This window comes from Lissotriton helveticus, chromosome 8 (genome assembly GCF_964261635.1).
Source record: "Lissotriton helveticus chromosome 8, aLisHel1.1, whole genome shotgun sequence".
Taxonomy (NCBI): Eukaryota; Metazoa; Chordata; class Amphibia; order Caudata; family Salamandridae; genus Lissotriton; species Lissotriton helveticus.
Window position 1 is genome coordinate 1,495,464,169 of NC_136069.1, and position 19,833 is coordinate 1,495,484,001.

The 19,833-nt window shown below is 44.9% G+C and overlaps 1 protein-coding gene across 3 annotated transcripts in view; it reads right to left on the bottom strand.

The window, feature by feature from the left end:
* The window catches only part of CCDC81 (coiled-coil domain containing 81), a 241,687-nt gene that overhangs the window by 57,727 nt on the left and 164,127 nt on the right, over positions 1-19,833 (bottom strand). For all 3 annotated transcript variants that reach the window (XM_078658440.1, XM_078658441.1, XM_078658439.1), the window contains exons 9-10: positions 6,572-6,718; positions 1,249-1,356 (exon numbers count right to left, since the gene is read on the bottom strand). In XM_078658440.1, the coding sequence (XP_078514566.1) occupies positions 1,249-1,356; positions 6,572-6,718 (255 nt within the window). The remainder of the gene's footprint in view (positions 1-1,248; positions 1,357-6,571; positions 6,719-19,833) is intronic.

Below are 19,833 nucleotides of genomic sequence, written 5' to 3' on the forward strand. Positions count from 1 at the left end.
AAACACAATCACTTGATGCAAAAGGGAAACAAAATCCTGAGCATTCGAGGCTGTCTTTCCTTTTGTTTTACTGAAACAAACTACTGTTTAATGAGTTTAATTAAGAGAAAATAAACATGTTGATTGGGGCCAAATAGAACACCTACTCAGTATGTTGCTTCGCTTTCAACAGACCCAATGCACTGATGGATGCACTGAAGACTTGAAGATCACCACAAAGTAGTTAGTAGGTAGGCAGCCTGGCCTCCGCTGGAGGAGCGTCGAGGTAAGCTGAACGCTATGGTTTAAGTTCTCCCCTCACACATAATCAAATGACACAACTCCAAGCATTTTTTGCAATTTGGGGTGTGAATTTAGTACTTGGTAATGGTCCTGGCTTGTGATCACAGGGGTCTTTTGCAGTGAAGGCTTCTTTGCACAGTCTGACTTTGTATATCAGAGCTGTACAAACAGGTAAGAACGTAATTTAGATTCCATACAGATATGACCATATCTGCAACGACTGCCGAGGGTCTTTCTAAAGTTGGTGTCAACTGTGATTCAAGGCGGATTTGTGCGAAAGGCATATTGAAGAGCATAGAGGAACAAAGAAGGGGAATTTCCGCGCATGCCATTGCCCACTAATATTTCACAAAACAAGTCTGTGCCTCACTCATAGAAACTATTGGTTTTGAAAATTCTGTGATACTGTATTACTAATGTGACTAAAACTAGATCTAAAATACACCCAGATGGGTCCCGCGCTCTCCATGCCACTGGATTCAAGCTAGCCTGGCTGATGAGGGGTGATGCCCCGAAACCAGTCCCAGGATGCTTTTTCCAGTCCAGGGAGGACCTGGCCTGGCAGTCCGGGCTGAACTGTTCCCATGGGGATCAGGGTCAAGATTGATTTGCATATGGCTGCGTATGAACTAGAGTGGCATGTGGGGAGCAAAAAAACGATTGATTTAGGTCCAGATCTCAGTACTGGGGTGAATGTTTGACATCGTGCAGCATTCTGTCCTTCAACTATATAAAGCTCTGTCAAATAAAATAAATGAATAAAAGTGTTCTATTTGAAACTAAATCTAGCCATGTTTCTTTAATAGGGAACTGCAATAAGAACATCACTTCTTTCCCTGCTTAATGTCTTTAAATTTACATTCTAGATACTCGCTTCGAGAAAACGATAAAGTCAAAGTAGAACACCAAATCATGTATTTTATGCAGACACAAATGCATTCCTAATGAATAAGACAACAACTGTACCTGGAATACTGTCGATCTTTCACATTTCTGGTTTCTAATGGCTTCGGAGACTCCAAGATTAAAAGCAGCAATTTTCTGGCTGTGTTCTTTGTTGGCCAAAGATTTCATCTAACACGAAATCAAAAAAGTGAAAAAGTCACAAATGGCTATTTAGAACTATTTATATATGATAACATTTTGATGGTTTAAATCTTTTTTTTATTGATTTCAGAACAGACCGCAAAATCGTAAACATGACCCTCAGCTCACAGAATCATTTCAGTACAGACAAGTGTCGCAATAATTGTTATTACATTAGTAAAGGCATGGAGCGGGTCCGTCACAGCAAATAGTGAACAGTGCCAAGCACAGCATTGCATTAAGAAGAGGGAAAAAAAGAGGGGAAGAAAAGGAAAAACCCAACATTCCCACCCTCCACCCCCTCCCCCCCTCTCGTAAGCCAAACCACCCATAACAGGAAGGAGATAGGAAAATGTGGGGCACAACGAGGTTTATCGGAGTCCACGAATTTTGCGTGAAGAACCCTCTTGTGGTATTTGCGTGTCCGCTTGGCGCAATAGCCGTAAGTATCTAGGGCAGGTCAGCTCTCTGAACTCTGTTACAAGCAACGTTAGGAAAGGGCGCCAGAGCTCAGGAAACTCGGATCCCCTCCCCGCCAGAGTGAGTGTCAATTTCTCCATACCCAGCACCATCCAGAGTCTCTGTAGCCACCCAGAGTGCGGTGGAGGTTGGGAAGATCACCAGTGTGCAAGTATGTTCTGGGTAGCCGCCCCCAGGGCAACTGTGATCATGATAACATTTTTAAACATATTCCTTGGTGACAGAAAAGCATTAAACACATATTTGCAAACTTTAAAATCGAATTGGAGATGGAAAGTGCTATGGTGTGACCAAGAGCACACAGGGCGCCAAGATGTTGTTTTACTTTTGCATGCGACTAAACAGGCATTTATCTGAAATGGGGCTTTTATAATTAAGTCCTCTTTACAGCTTTCAATACCTGGGGATTTCACCAAAGTGGTCGAACCTTGACACAGTCAGAGAGCTAAAACCTTATTTGGATTTATTGGAGGAAGTTACGTAGCGTGGATCCAGGTCCTGAGGTGAACACATGTACCTCAAATTGCAAACATGTTTAAATAAAATATGTGGAATGTAAAAAAGGTGTGAAGTAAAATTCAACTTTACAGTTATACATTTCTATTGAAAGTTGCAATCAGTTTCCCCATCAAATTCTTTCTGCATTGTTGCAATGGACAGCTTCAGTCATCTGTCACACACAGCACTTTGTGCAATGTGACACAGAGTGGGCTTTGGGTGAGCTCATCGCTATAACTGGATGGTTTGATTGTCCAATCAAACCCCTTCCCTTCTTCTAATTCCATAGCTTTACTCCTTTTTCTTATGCTTGTCCTGCCCTTGGAGCACTTCAGCTTTACCCAGGTTTTTGATTGGAGGAGCTGCAACCTTCCGCTGCTAATGTGAGGGAACTATTTTTTCTGCCTATCTACGATTTCCCACTCTATGGAAGGGCATGTCCTTCTCCTTCCTTCTTCTCTCTCTATTTCTTGAGCATGTGCTCAAGCTTTTTCCCTCGCTCCCTGATCCCTTCCCTTCACACCCTCCCTCATCATGAATTGCCAGCTCCCTCCGACACCAATCACTACTCTGCCATGGTGTTGGACTATCTCGCCCCTGCTCTGTTTCTCTCCCCTCCTCCTCTGCCCATTGTTATTGTCTTTGCCAATGCTGGATACTTTTAAAACGGCATCAGCAATAGAAAACCGAATAGCGGTATCCTTCCAAGATGGCTGCTACATTGCATCTATACACAATATGACTGCCATCTTGAAAATATATCAAATAGCGTTTTGTGTAAAAGCAAAGTCTGTCTATCGCAGACAGCGTGTAGGATATCTTAGAGATGGACGTCTGAGGTCAGTGTAAGTTCCCATGCCAACTGAAATACAATCTGTGCCAGGAGCATTTGAAGATAAATTGCTTGCTTCTGTGTATCTAAGAGGGTCAGGCATTGTGCATTTGAATGCATCTATTTGATAGAAGAATGCTGGTAAACTTCATTACTCCAATTCTACTTCATCCTCACAGTCTTTCCTACTGAAGGTAATCAGCTTCTCATCTCCACAACATCCACAATTTGCAGCTGAAACACATTTTAAAATATTCCTCCTTTGCTACAGCCCCTCCTAATGCGGGGAAGCAGATTTTCCATGTTCCCCAATATCTACTAAAACTGACAACTGAGATAGACACCAAGGGGGCGAAGGCAAAATGTAAGGATTGGGCAAGGAAGAGGGAATCAGAGCAATGGAAGCCATCAAAAAGTAAAGCAACATTACCTCCTCATCTATTTCCTCACCCCAGTCCTTACTACTGGAGGACACAGCCAAACAACATTTTTGGTTCAACCACACAGAAAATGCAATGATTCACTTTTTATTTTTTCTTGATTCCATCAATGCTTATTGAACGACAGTAACTTTGTCAAAATAACCTCAACGGTTCAGTTTACAGGAGTTTCCTAAAATGCAAGTGGTTGGAATCTTTTCTAAATAAGGGTTCAGATAATCCCAGAGTGTATAGTCTTGTGCTGCAAGGAATATCACTCTTTTAAAGCAAAGAGAACTACATAAAAAATGAGTCTCGTTTCATATTTTCTGGGGAATTAACTGGAGTGAACCAGGACTTTCAGGCCTCTCAGATGGCAGAGATGTGGGCATGGTGCCCCCAAGAGGAGAGGCTTGGTCTTTGCACCGTATAGCCTGTGGAAGTACTCCATCGTCCAACGGTAGGTGTAGAAGTGTATACAAGATAGTCTCCAGCTAGAAAATAATATGGTTATTACCTGCATTCACCCAAGGGCGTTTAGAAATGTTAGGTTGAGTACCCAAAATATTATTCAACTGGTAAATACTCTGGGTATCATGTAAGTACATTTGAAAGCATACCTAGTATTGCTCTTGCAAATTGCCAGCGGGAGCCTTGGAGAGGTTGAACAGCAGTGGTGACAAGAAAAAGCCATTTAGGTACACAAACAACATATTGCCATACACAATATGAAATGTAAGACCCAATGTGCACCTGTTGAATGTAGTCAGTGGGGAAAGAGTGAACTGGTTTTAAGGCAGTGTCATTTAGTCCTGCCCATTCCGTCAACTCTAAGAAAGTCATGGGCGCCAATCCCTTCAAGTCTATGAAAGTTGTGGACTGCAGAGTGAAAAGCCACAGAAAGGTCAAACAGTATCAGTGTGGTTTGTTTATATCAAGGTTGCCAAGGAGTCCTGTCAGTTATTTGCAGTCCCCCTTTTGGATATAAAACCCAACTTATGTCCATTGAAGATAGAATATTACAGTGTTCTTGAGGTTGCTTTGTCACTTCTATTTCCAGACATTTACTGAGATTAATGAGATATGAGACTGGTCAATTATTTGTAAGGTCTGGTGGGTCTGCAGTCAATGTCTTTGAAAGGGGGTTTTAACAGTATGTATAGAGAGTTTGGGATAATGCTCCTTCAGAGCTATGCCCATTTATGTGACATCAGCAACAACTATTACGAGTCCCTTTCCTTGGCCGCAGACAAGTGCATCTTGCGATATACTCGTCTAATTATGAATGGTACATTTTAGGGTGCAATCAATCCGCGACACTCAAAGCTGTTTACCTACTTCTTAAGTTGTTTCTTGGGCTGACAACATCTTTAACATTAGGCAACTTTTTTGGGAGTTAAATCTTTAACTCGAGCTCAAGTACACAATGCTCCCTTGGAAGTAAAAAAGTAGTGATTCCTTAATTCGTATTTATATTAATTGCCAACGGCATATCTTCCTCGTTGACAGCGAAATAAAGATCACTTTTAAAATAATTTAGAAAAAAACAGCTGAATAGATCACTCATGCAAATGTAGGCCACTGAGCCAGAATCGTACTCCTCTAGAGACAGCAACTACATTTTATTTACACTCCGGGGCAGATTTACAAGGCCCTTGTGCCACTTTTGCGTCACTTTTAATATGGGAAAATTACACAAAAGTGGCGCAAGGGGCTTGTAAATCTGCCCCTCCGTGTTGAGATCGTTAAAACATTTGCACCTCACTTTAGGTGTCCCCTTCAATTGTAATGAGGTTCTTTCCCGGTTTCTAATTTTCTAAATCTGTTACATCATTTTCTGACCAACTACATGTGCATGTTTTTGGCACAGTAGTCTGTCAAAAAAAATTCTGTTTTCTTTTTAGATCATTACTCACCATTCCTTAGCCACCCTTTTCAGAACAGTGAAACTTTGAATACACAGCATTGTAAAGGGGATAGGAGTTCCTGCTTCCCTGCTGCTTTAAATCTAGAGATAAGTTGTCTATGAATGAAGAGCATCAGTGAAACAGCCAGCCTATCTAGTTGGCAGAAGACAGACAGCTACTGACCGCAGACAGTGAGAACATAGCATCAGGGTTTTGTTGAGTAAAACTCACATGACATGGAGGTAACATTCATTGTCGGCATACACTGTGAGGCAAAAGCATCTGAAAACATTAAACACGACCCAACGTGAAGAATTAAGGTTAGAAAATGATGCTAATTTGGTCTTTTAACATTTTTTTACCCACAAAATATACTCGCCCAGCTTTGCTCCAACATGTAAAATGATTTAATCTTATTTAATATATGATGAGACATCAATAACAAGAGACTCAATAAAATACTTGATCAGATGCCCTTTAGAAGAAAAGTGTTTTTTCTCATTGTGGTGATGCAGGCTCTTTCTCTGCCATGGAGCCAAAGGATGGGCGTGATACCCTGGCCTTGAGTAGAGAAACCTCGGGGACAACGGTTGGCAAATATATCCTGGCCATGAGTACAGAAAACCTCAAAATGGCTTCATTTTCTCCCCTAACACCTGGCAGTATGTTGCTTGGATTCTAAACCGTATTAGAACATTGGAATGTTGGGCGCTCCATTGCAGACAATGGAGTGCTCCCTGCTTCTACGGCCGGTAAAGGCCCGCAGAGCAACATTCCAATGTTCTACAAAGGCTTCTCGAAGTTCGAGGGGATTTATATCCCCTCGAGCTTCGAGAACCCTTTGTTTAATTTGTTAGAACATTCTGCCCTCTAGTGGCAGAATGTTCTAATAGCCTTATAGCCCTTCGTAGCAGGGCTATACCGGCTATTAAAGTCCCGCTGTTTCGTTAAAGTCCCTCGCCTTCGGCTCGGGCCTGTAACGATTCAGGGGCCTTTAATAGCCGGTATAGCCCGCTACGGCGGGCTATAAGGCTATAGTGATGCTTAACCCGTTTCCATAAACATACCTGGGCCTGCTGTAAGGCTTCGTGGTCCTTTATGTATTGATAATGCTGCAATATGCGGTCTTCATCTTCCTCCTTTTTTCGTCTTTCTTCCTGAAAGTAAACCGGGATGTTCCTCTGAGCACGTTGCATACACAGGTAGCACAGCTCCTGAAGACCCAAAATATAAGAATAACATGTCAGGCAGTCATGTGTTGTTTCCATCCCTGCTTAAATCAATAATGCTATATGGATCTAAATGCATGCCTTTTTATTTTTTATTTTATTAGAAAGAATCTCAACAAGAAACAATGCACTAGGAATCGATCTACATGTTATTATTACCTATGTCGACATTAACCAGCTCTTGATAAGAAGGGTGAAGAAAGGAGAGGGTAGTGTGAAAATCTGTAAAAGTTCAAGTTTACAGAAAAATGTACAAAATGTACTTTGGACTAGTCTTTGTAAAGTTCAAACAAGTAAACCAGTCACAGTGCTGGTGGTGACTGGGGGGGTAAAGCACATGTGTAACAGAGAATTCTTTTTATCCACGTGATATGTGATTCTTTATGGCCATTTTGAATACAGAGGGTGACGGATAACTGCAGCTTAATGTACAGATTTATCGTAAAGTAACGCAATCGAGTTCAGCGAGTAAAGTTGCTGCGTTGCGTGAATGCAAGAGCAGATTAGTGCCATATTTTCTGAAATGTGGCTCTGTTCTGCTTTCTCCCTGGGCTGCCACACTGTAAGATGCCCTGCGGCAATGCACACATCCCCTTGAGCCATAGTGTAAGGATTTCTGCATTGTGGTAAGCATAGGTTTTGAGTTGAAAAGGGTCCTTTCCACTGCAAAAACCTTTGCTTTAGGAATTCCCTGCGTTGTATGCGTGCTGTACAATGTAGCATACAATGCAAAGTGGGAAAACTCGAGGAGGCGTAAGATTTTGGCACAAATCCCTATCTACGTTTCTTTGTAGATAGGGATGTGGCTTGGACCGAAATACGGCCACCCTGATGAGAGAAGGACAATAATAATAATATAATCTTTATTCGGTTTTTTTAGCATTGCAAAAACCATAAAAGATGACATAGCAATACAAACAATCATGAAGAAAAAAGAACACAATATATTTATACAGTTTCTTAAAAAAATGTGAGATAAAAAATATCAGTGATTTACATAAAATTTGAATAGACACTACGTTTTTAAAGGTTATTTCTGTGTCTTATAATACATTTAAGAAAATTTAGTACGTGATACACAGTGGATTCAGAGTCCAAATGTTGTAATGCCAACATTGCTGGGCGGCATTGTCTATAACCCCATTTTTTTAGAGAAGGACAAGAATAGTGCATGGAGGAGAGCTGAATTGGCCATCTGCCACGTACCCTTGGTGGGCAGTAGGGAAGGGGCTGCATTCAGAGCATGATAGGCTGCCACAACCCAGTCATGGCCCAATAGTTCCATTCTGGTTGCAGCGTCATGCGGTGTGGGCCTGGTTTTAGCAGCTTTGCCATGGCTGAGATTGGTTTTCAATCCAGCCCTGCATGGGAGGCAGACACAAGTGTGTACAGAACGTTTGCCTGTATTCTTATGAGGTCACACTTTGGGAAGCAACACTACCAGATGATTTTGAGGAGGAGGACTTCTCTGATAGTGAGGGAGAAACAGAGAAAAATCAGTGGCTTCTAGCTGTTGAGGGAGGCTGAGAGAGTTCAACTGGGTACTCAAGAGGGCTGAGCAAGAGGGTCTTAGCCCAAGAAAAGGAAGTGTGTGTAGCTCAAGAGCTGAGCTTGACTGGGCTGGAGGTGGAGTCCAGTTCAGATGGTGGCAGCAAAAATGTGTTATCTAGTGCTGAGGGAGAAGTACACACACCCAGCGATGCGGTACCTGACTTGAAGGAAGGGGTTAACATACACCAGGTTCAGGTTTATGAGGTGGTCCAGTGGTGCACAGTGTCCCTGAGGTGGATTGGGGAACTGGCACAGGGGATCATATTCCTAGTGGTGGGATGGACACTCTACTGACTCTGTGTGAGAGGTGCCGGGAGAGGGGTTCCCCCATGGTAGAAGTTCTGGTATGTGTGCGTGGATTCCGCCCAGAAGATTGTGTGTTGAGTGACCGAGACAGTCAGACACTGTTTTGCCAGTCTCTCGAGAGTGGTGTGGGGTACTTTTGCGAGCCACTGGATGGTGAGGCAGAGAGTAGGTATGTTAATACCTGTGTGGGCTGTGTGATTCAATTGTTTGAGAGCATTATTTAAGTGTCTGTTTTCCAGAGCTATGCCAACATCTGATGGAGTGTGAGTTCTCTGACCCCAAGGAGCTCGCACAGGAGGCAGACCTTTTGGTGGATTCCAGAGGGTCTGAAGAAGCATCTGGGGTTGATCGTCAAGGAGGTGGCTCAGATTTTCCACAACCAAGTGATGTAGAGGAGGGTTATGGTAACCCCGATAGGTCCCGGACTAGTGTAGGGTCTCATATCCTGTCTCAGATGAGAGGGATTGGGCTGTGTCCCGAGGTGCGAAACCCAGTCTCAAGGCCTGGTTCGTTCCATGTGCAAACACCAGGAGGGGGGCCTGGTCTGTAATGGGAGGCCATCCCCTGAGGAGATCCCTAGGTGTCCGGTGACCTGGGGGGAGAGGGCTGCTGTAACAAGCGTCCCACTAGTTCTGGTGTCTTGCAGCACCTCTCCAATGGGCAGGGTGCATGAGTCTAGAGAGAGGGGTGAGGGGGGGACGCAATCCCCAAGGAAGGACTAGCGGGTCAAGAGTTGCCAGCTCTGAGATCAGAGCCCCCCAAGACTGACCTCTGTGGGGGCACTTCTGGCCTGCGGGGTCTTCATGCTCTGTCAGGTGGACAGGAGGCTGGAGACCTGCGCCTGGCAGATTCTTGCACAACTCCCGAGGAGTGTGTTTCCCTTGGGAGGGGGGCTGGTGTACTCCCCCGGAAGTCCTGTGTTGCCAGGCACAAGTCCAGCCTAAGGGTCATATCCTAGGTTGGAGGGCCAGGTTCAGGGTGACCCCCTGACCTCGAGGAAGGGGCAACTGCTAACAGTGCCCCCACCGGATTGTCTTCTGGGGGCATCCCTCCAGGTGGGAGGATGCAGGCCCCGGGGGGGGGGGGGGGCGGGGCCTGCATCCTCCCACCTGGAGGGATGCCCCCAGAAGACAGGGCCCGGGGGGGGGAGACCTGACCCCTGCCCAGTATGAGGGTACTGACCTTAGGCCGGGATACCAGTTGCAGGGTAGCACACCTGAACTGGTGGCCAAATTGTGCAGGACACCTGCCACAGGTGACCTGACAATTCTAGAGTCTGGGGGTACCGCTCCAGTTGGGAGGGTGCAGAGAGGACAGGGTGTGGGAGAGCCCACCCCAGTCCCTTGTCCGAAACCACCCCAGTCCCTTGTTCAGCCTCAGGGTACAGACCCTAGGCTGGTGTACCAGTTGCTGGTTAGCACCCCTGAACTGGTGGGAGAATTGTGCAGGACACCCGTTACAGGTGCCCTAACAATTCTGGAGTCTGTGGGTACCACTCCAGGTGGGAGGGTACATAGCCCCAGGGAGGACAGGGTGTGGGAGAGCCCATCTCCATCTCCTGTCCAGTCTCAGGGTACATACCCTCGGCTGGTGGGTCAGTGTCAGGATGTCCTCCCTGACCTGACAGGAGGTAGAGTGGACAAAGGGTGGCAGGCACCAGGTGCTCCTCCCCCCCCCCCACTCTCTGACGCCACAGAGGTTGGAGAGCCCTGAGAGGCATAAGGCCTGGGTCTCGTCACTGACAACTGTCAAGGTCCACTGTGGCGTCCTGTCCTGGTGGACAGAGTCAAACCCCAAGGGGGTTGTGTTGGACCTGGCTTTTCCAGCAGGTTTATTCACAGACTTTTTGTTTTTTGGCCTCCTGCTGTTGACCCTGTTTTGTTGGTTTTAGGACTCTGTGCACTTTACCACTGCTGCTCAGTACTAAAGTGCATATGCTCTCTGAGAAAATTAGTGTTTTCCATGATTGACTTATTTGATTTACTACTAAGTACAGTGCATTGTGTGTTGTGCCCTGGGCCTGTAAATCAAATGGTGCTGGTGGGCCTGCAGCACTGATTGTGCCACCCTCACAAGCAGTCTTTCAAAGGGTTTTCAGACCTGCCACTGCAGTGCCTGCGCGCAGTCTCTACTGCCTTGTCAACCTGGCAAGTGCACTCACTTGCTAGGCCCTAAACTTCCATTTTATTACATGTGAGTCACCCCTAAGGTAGGCCCATGGTACCCCTGTAGGCAGGGTAGAGTATGTGAAAGGTAGGACATGCCCTGATGTGTGTGACATGTCCTGATAGTAAAATACAGTGTATTTCGTTTTTTATACTATTGAAGGGCTATCTATCCCATAGCATAGAATAGGAGTATATTTATAACATCTTATAACTATAACTTACCATTGGGACAAGACAGAAACATGGAGTTTAGTATACCTCAAATCAGAATATAAAGAGGCAGCTTTTAGTAAAGATGAATTTTATATTGTGTGATTGAAAATAACACTTTTAGAAAGTGTCTGTTTTCTTGCTTAGTCATCCTGTGTGCCTCTGCTGGTTTGTGGATTGACTGTCTTGCCTTACACAATACTGTCTGGGAAGCTGGATCAGGGGACAGACCTGGTTTTGATTGAGCATAGAACCTCTCTGTCACAAGAAAACAAAGGAAAACTAAGTATAAATATTGGGGCCCAGACCCCAGAACTTTAGATTACTACTGGACTCAAGAGCAACCTCTGCCAAGGAAAAGAGCTGGGAAAGCTGAATGAGAAGTACTGCGCCCTTTGCTGTGTGCTGTCTGGGGTTGGCATGCAGGGGCTGTTTCTGCACAAAAGGGGATAAAGAGTTTGCTCTGTACTGTGTATTCTACTTGAAGAAGATCTCCAACGGCTTGAAGTAGAGCTTGCCTGCTGTTCTGCTGTTGTCTCAGGGACACAAAGACTTCATTACCAGCTCCTCGGAACTTCCCTGCTGAAAGTTCTGACCTGCCAAGAGGTGCCTGTTGCTGTGTCGGGCATCTGGAGCTTGTTCCTGCTGCTGGGAGCTGGAAAAGAGACGCAACTAAGAGAAGCGCGACTCATCTGCTCCCGTTTCCTTCAGCTGTTTATGTTTATGAATGTGACGCATTCAAGGTACTTTGTGTTGAAAGTGTCGCATCTATAGTTTCCTATGGACAGAACTGATTTTACCTTCTAAAAATCACATTTTGATTATTGTATGTTGGATTTTTGTTGTTTTGGTCTTGTTGGTTTAGATAAAGATTACTTATTTTTCTAAACTGGTGTGGTGTCCATTTGTAGTGTTTTCACTGTATTACTGTATGTGTGCATAAATGCTTTACACACTGCCTCTGATGTAAGCCTGTCTGCTTATGCCAATCTACCAAAGGGAAGAGCAGGGGTTATGTCAGAAGTGTATCCCCTTACCCTGATTAGGAAGAAGGATCCCTACTTGGACAACGGTGCAAACCACTGCCAACTAGAGACCCCCATTTCTAACACTAATGATATAAGAAGACAGTATCTGTATATGAACATTTTGTTGATCTAATCATATGACCTACAAAGAGATGGATATATATTTATCATAATGACCTATATTGCAAAAACATTCCTCAAATATTTCATTAGTCTTTGCTAAAAAAATAGGCAATGCTATCTGGTATGGGAAAAAGCCAACGAGTTGTCATTCTTTTCACAGGATGGGTAATTAGAGTGTGAAAGGAAGGACAACACAAACTCTCAGTGGCTAGAAAAGGGAGAAACACCTTCAAGACAAAGATCGCACACTGCTATAGGAAAACATCAGGAGTATTGTTAAAAGGAGGAAAACCAAGCCATGATGCAGGATCTATAATCCCAAACAACAACAGCCCACATCTGTAAAAATCACTGGGGCATGTTCAATCCACACCCCTTTCAAGAGCTACAGACTCCTCTAAGGAATGGTTCACTAGTATAATACTAAGGGCCCTATTTAGAGTTCGGTGGAAGGGTACTCCGATGCAAAGGCGACGGAGCACCCTATCTACCAAACTCTCAGTCCGCCTAGCCAATTTTAAATTGTGTGGACTGCCAGATTTAATCCAACAGAGTAAAATTCACTCTGTTGGTGTAAGCCTTCTTCCAACTCTGTTGGTGTAAACCTTCTTCCAAAGGCCCGAGGGTCGTCAGAGGTAACCCATCTGAATGCCCACCCTATTTAGAGTGGGGATAGTTTTTGTTTCTTCTTCACTGTCTGTCACCACCAGGAATATCCTGGCTGTGAGGGACAGTAAACACATTTTTTTTTAAATTATCCCACATCATGGGAGAAAACTCCCATGGTGTTCGGGCCATTAGCTTTTAATTTCTGCCAAAAAAAACTCCTGCTTTGGGAGACTTTTAAAAAAAGTAAAAACTTGAAAGCTTGATGTAAGAATCAGTTACCAATGATGAATGCACACACCAAATTCTTAAGTGGCTTTATATAAACCACCATGGTAGCAGTTCAAATAAACCCATAGTGTTCTACGCAGGACGAAGTAAAGGCAGGGTGACCGACGTAAAATTCTCAGCCACCCTTAGTGCCTTTATTCTGTCCAAAAACTCTAAATCGGCCTTAACTCAAAGATATTCAATGTGGAAAAATCATGAACACCAAATATATTTTCAGTTGCAAAGCAGATATTCACTATCACCCAGCTCAGCATATACAGCCGTTATGAAGCAGGTTTGGAATATCATCCTATATCAGAGACCACACTGAGCACAATAAGGAAGAGTTCAGATGGGCAGAATGTACAATTTTATTGGAGTGAATAATTGCCAAAATGGATCTTTTTTTTTTTCAAATACCTTTATTGAAATTCTTGCACATCACGTTATAAGGTAATCAAGCAGTGCTTCTGCAAATAACAAGAGAAAATAGAAAAAACACGCAAAAATAGATAATAGAATCAGAACGCGATTGCTGGACAGATGTTCCAGGATAACTGGAAGAGAAGGTTTCACTTTTGTCCAGGAGTTCCTGTCCCCAAAGAGCCTTCTAGGCCCAGCTCTGCTCAGATCCTATGTACCGAGTGCACTCTTTCATAAGGAAAAGTAGGTTAATTTGTCCGTCATGTGGCTGCAGTTCCTAATCAGAAACCGCTCATGTAAGGTCCACTCCCAGTGGTATCCTCAGGGAGGACAATCAGGTCTGTGTAGGCTGCACGCAGTAGAGGTTAGAGTACCAAAGGTAAGCATATAAAATCTGTGTACACTGGGGGGTAACTGTTCCTAAGGTCTCGGGAGAGTAGCATCCAAATTTTGGTTGGTAAGAGCGAAATGTAACCGGTGGTCAGACTCTAAGAAGATTTGGTTTATAAATAGTGATGGGGGAATTTCCTCCTTTTGGAAAGTGCCCTCACACACCCTTGCAAGTGTCATGCTTCATCATTGGGTGTTGCTCCTCGTGGGGGTGGCGCTGCAGTCCCTCACAGGCCCCGCGAGAGGGCTCTTAGGCGGAGATCTTTTAAGGAGACGCTGCAGTTGTGCATGTGTGGGCCTAGAAAGTTAAGTGAGTGGGTGAGCAGCATCAACTCAGAAAGAGTCATGAAGGATAACTGCATTTAGCTGGAGGGGAGATAAGACATGTGGCAGGTCACTTGGTTGGGGAAATAGAATCATGAAGGTAAGGATATGTGGCATATGGAAACAGTTTTGATGAAGTGCATTGCGAAAAAATACTTTTAAAGTTATGAAATGTAGCCTAAGGGGTTTCACACCTTGATGAAGACCAGAAAAAAACACTCCTATCGCAATACTTGTAGGGTTCATGGTGGTGTATTGCAAGGAACACCGAAATTACTTCTCCACTTCAGCCACAGGGCCAAAGGGCATATGCACGTTAATTTCTAAATCTGTCCCACTACATGGGGCGGAAGTGTTAAAGGCCTTAGATGGACGACATGTGATGATTAGGAAGAGCTCCTCCTTTAAGCGGTTAGTGTGGATGCCCTAGCACTAAAAAGGGACTTTGTATGACTTTGCTTGATGCCAAGTACGTGAACAAATACAACGTTGAGCCAGGTATGGATAAATCAATGCAATGTTCTGGAGATAGTTGCAGGCAGTGGCTGGTGTCAGGAGTTTACTGCAATAAAATGAGTTGATCCTATGGGTACAAACACAGCACAGAATACTTAAATTCTTCTTTTGTCGCTTTTTTAGGCACTGACTGTGGGGTTGGAAGGATGGTTCCGAGAGTTAAGCAAGAACTTAGATAGCTGTGGGTTTCCAAGCAAGTCTCAAGGCCAACTCAACCTTTCATCTTTACAAGACCAATGAAGTTAGTCCCAAAAAATTGGTTAATAGGGATACTTCTGTCCAGTACTTAGAATCAGCCATATAATTCCCTGCACGTCAACAGGTTTTTGTTATTATACGTTGATGCCAGGGCCATTTCTACCATTAGGCAGGACTAGGTGGCCGCCTAGGGCGGCAAAAGGGGGAGGGCGGCAAAAAACATGCTACTAACTGCTATTAGTTTCCAATTCCTGACTCAAACTGTCTCACCCTGATGGAGTGGCAGCATTTGCGCTGCTCCTTGCAAGCGGCTTATGGGGGCTGACTGAGAAGCAGCTAGCTACAAACATTGTAACAATTCCCGACACCGGCAGTGCAGAAACTAATAGGCGGGGTCGGGTGTCCTGCTGCCTCCGCGGTAGTGCGAGCGTTGGCTACAATTCTATTGGAGGGAGGGTGGGGCACGCAGTTTTACTTAATGTGAAGCGCTACAATGCGAATAACTGACCCGGAAGGTCCCAACCCGGACCGTGACCAACGGCCGCTGTGGAGCCCAGTACACCACTGTGCTCCAGCTGCCACTGAGAGGTCACAGTGTCTGAAAAGACTTTCCAGGCCGGCACCGGACGGACAGCCACGGTGAGCTTGCCTTGCAGCAGGAGTTGTTGCGGTCACGAGGCTGCCCGGAACGGAATTGCTGCAGTGAGCCACGCAATATAAGTGTGCATCACAGTGCCCCCTGAAAGTGCATAATTGATCTGCTATTTGGTTGGCGATGGATGGTACTGGTTTTACTAAATTAGCAGTTGTACTGTAGCACGGTCATGAACACCTGCCTGCCAGTGCCTTATACTGTAGCAGAAGTTCACACAGGTCACTCAGCAGAGCAGCATTGGATAGCTCTCTGTGACAGCCCTGCTGTGGTGTGATCTGTGCGTCCGAGGGAAGGGGGAGGGGCGGACCGGGGTATAATTATTTTTGGGTGTCGGTGAGTCGAGCAGTAATGTTAAATTAATGCTGCCTGCTGTGAGTGACCTGTGTGCCTCAGCTGCCTAGTGCCCAGCTACTTGTCCGCGAGTCAACTGTGTTGACTCTCTTAATTTTAAATGTAGGCAGCTCATCTGTGCCGCCTGCTGCATACAGCCCCACCCCACTAAAGGCAAGAGATGTTGTCCAGTCTCTTTTGCACACAGCAACTTTACTTTCAGTGCTTTTGTGCCCACCTGGTTCTCTTCTGGGGCGGTGGCGTCGTTGGTATTGATACATGTGCACATGCACCACAGGATGACTTAAACCCACTGACTCTTCCTCCCTCGCGCCTCAGAATTCCCAGAAACTAATAGCTCTTTGGAGTGCAGTAATAGGCAAGGAGCAGGGACACCCATTATAAATTAAAGTGCCAACCATGGGTAGTACCTGTTATCTCTGCTTCACGCATTTTAACCTTCGATCAGTCCTGCAATGGCGGGCCTTCCAAAAATTTTGGGATTTTGCTTGTCCCAAAGTGCTACCCTTTGTTATTTTTAGAGCATCCACAGATTGTGAATTCTGCTGAAAGGTGCACATGTTTGAATTCTAAGAGGTAGGTCCTATTTTAATTAATCTGGAAGATAGACCAATAACAACTTGGATACTAGATCACTAACCCACCTTCCTTTCTCAGATGGTCTATTTACTCTGAAATAATGTGTTTGTCAGCGGAGCACCATAGGCCTTAAGACAAGTAAGGAAAATGGGCAGTCAGTTAGATAGTAAATGGCAGCCATAACCTTGGATGCAGCGAGGCCTCACATCCCCGGATCCCGGTGCCACTGTGCCTATTGCACTAACAATAGCTCCGCCCGTTTTCAATGAAGAGCTGACTGGGGACGGCAATACCGCAATACAGGCAGTTCAGTATCTACGTTTGCCCATTTTATGTAAGCACAACTACCAAAGAAATTGACATTTTGTGTAGTAATATAAATGTCCCCTATCCCAAAATTTTAATGTCGGTAGCACAATTTACTGAGAGGGCCACTAGAAGGAATAGGAGCGCCTTTGCCTCTAGCTGTTAGAGAGCAGAATGCACCCCAATACACTGAGTTTATGTTGAAGCAGGCACTAGCGGGAAGCTCTGCCCCCTCCCCCGCCCCAAAGAGAGCCTTAATGCCCCACCACCATGGGTTAGCCTTTAATGCTTTTAGAATCTCCTTGTTTTAAAAATTCTTGATTGCAGCCAGACTTTCTCGATACTCGGTGAGAACCCTTTGTATCGTGTTTTCTCATGTGTACGTCTGCTTAAAGATAATTTAGCCCCCTATTCATGCATCACCTTCTGTTCATACTTTCTTCTTGAAAACATTTAGGGCCAGATGTAGGTAGGCTTTTACCGGTCGGTAACGGCCGAATTCGGCCGTTACCGACCGGTAAATGGAATTTGAGATGTAGGGGGCTTATTTTTACAGAATCGGTAAATTTACTGATCGGTAAATTTACCGATTCTGTAAAATACCGAATCGGTATTTTTACCGATTCGGTAAATTTGATATGTAGGTGGGACTCTTCTGAGTCCCACAAGCCTTACCGAATCGGTATTTTACCATCAAATTCAATTTGATGGTAAAATACCGATTCCGGTGTGCATGCACATGTGTGCATGCACACCTGTGCCATATGACAGGCAGACCTGCCCTTAGGGCATGTATGCCTGCCACATGGCACCCGAACCTGTTTTGGGGGTGCTAGAGGGTGTCAAAGTGACACCCCCTGCACCCTTGTGACATTCGGTATTTACCGATTCGGTAAATACCGAATCGGTAATGCCCATTCATTCCTATGGGCTTCAAAGCCCATAGGAATGAATGGGCATTACCGGTCGGTATTTACCGAATCGGTAAATAGCGAATATTACCGATTCGGTAAATGCACATCTGGATTTACCTACATCTCAGTACTTCTATTTTACCGATTCATAAATACCGAATCGGTAAAATTCGGTATTTATGAGTCGGTAAAATAGATTTACCTACATCTGGCCCTTAGCCTCCCACCTCCCGTAGCAAAATACCGTCTGTCATGTACACAGTTTCCCAGTTCTTGTGAACTATTCTCTGTCTATGAACAGCATTTAGCCCTTAATTCTGCGTCCGATCATGCACCGGAGGATGCTCTGTGACGTTTGCCTAATGTCCTCAGCTCCCCAGCACGTGTTTCTAGACTGCTCATGTCAGGAACCAATGTTTCTCAGCGTCTTGTATCTCTCTCTCCTGCACTTCGTGTTTCTTGGCTACCTCTTCCATTTCCATCCTCGTGTTTCTGAGCACCTCCCGGTAAATCTTCCAGTGTCCTGCAGCCCTCAGTTTGCACCCTTCGAGGGCTGGGCAGGTAGCACGGACCGCTTTCGGGATAATCATGATTTTATTAGGGTTGATGAAACTCGTTTTTAATAGATGACAGCACCATGGCTGCTGGCTCACAGTGACTGCCTGTGAGGTTGAAGCTTGCCCAGTGCCTGTCTGTCTGTGGCAGTGTCCACGAGTCAGCTGACTGTGTCACTTAAGTTTTGGGGCAGCTGACAAGGTGTTGTTGAGGAGCATCAGCTAAGGCTACAACTGAAGGTAGTAGGGAGAGGTGAACATAGAATTGTGCCTGCTACAGATTTAAAACTGAAGTTAACTGCCATGTTTTATGTTGTTTATGCGCAGTACTCCTTGTATGCAGTGTTCATATGTGTGACATTTCAATACTTGAGTTGTGGCACTTTCACAGTTAATAGAATAAAGCAGTTATGTACATGCAACATAGTTTATTTAAGTAAAGACCCACCTATATGCAATGTGATGATCTAGAAAGGATGGTGAAACGTGATGTTTATGCAAGATTTCAATGAATACTGCACAGGAACAGCGTCATGCCATCCGTGCAATCAGTTTTACGATCTTCTTAGTGTTTCTGGTTGTTCAAATGGGTGTCATTTCTGATATTTATATGTTTCCCTTGTCTTCATTGCTTGATTTTGCTCGCGAGAAAGTGTCACTCACAGTAGTTGATTGTCGCATTTTGTTTTTTAATGTTTGATGTGTTTTATTGTTTAATGTTGAATACAAGTTCTTTTATATCTAATGCATTATTAATTCTTCTAGCCTGGATGACAGGGGGAGAGAGTGATGGTAGTTAAAGGGAGGGGGCGGCATTTTTCAATTCTCGATTAGGGTGGCAAAACACCTAGAAACGGCCCTGGTTGATGCAGAGAGCATCCACAGCAAGGAACTGCTACCAAATGCTTTCTACTACAACTCAAGAGTGCTCCTTGGGATGGGATGGCCAAATGGCAGGCATTTTGGGTCTACTTAAACACTCAAGCCAGGCTCGATGAGAGGATATGGCATTCGAAGGTTAAAGAGGCTAAAGAGTTTTTTCTATAGCAGTGTGAGTTGCTTCCACATGCAGTCGTCCCCATACCAACTTTAAGTTATACATTGGGAGAGGAGTGCATTGAAAACGCAGGAGTTTTTAAATCTGTAGTTGGCACTCCGGGGTTGAAGTTACCAAGGCTTCAGGCAATATGGGAGGACCTGTTGGTTCCTAGACTCCATATATTAAACCTAGCGTTGTGCCCCCCCTGTGTGCATCCAAATGGAGTTAAGCATGTTTCTTTCTTCACTGCCACTGTTTTCATGAAGGAAAGACCTCCATGAAATCAGTGGAGGTGAGTAAAGTCCTAATATGCGTGGCAGTCCCGCGGTAGGCCTGCCAAGCATATTACTCCCTCAAGACCGCCGCGCCACTGCCAGGGAATGGCGGTTCCATGGCAGTTTTAGGGCGGCCACGACCGCCAAGGTCATAATGTGGCAGTTAGAAGACCGCCACCACCACCTCACCGTGAGTCTAGGGGTCTGAGGACCGCCAGACTCGTAAATAGGCACTTAGGGTGTAACATCCTTGACTCAAAGGTGATGGGGGAATGTTTGTAAAACGTACCTTAGGGTAGCATTTCAGCCCATCA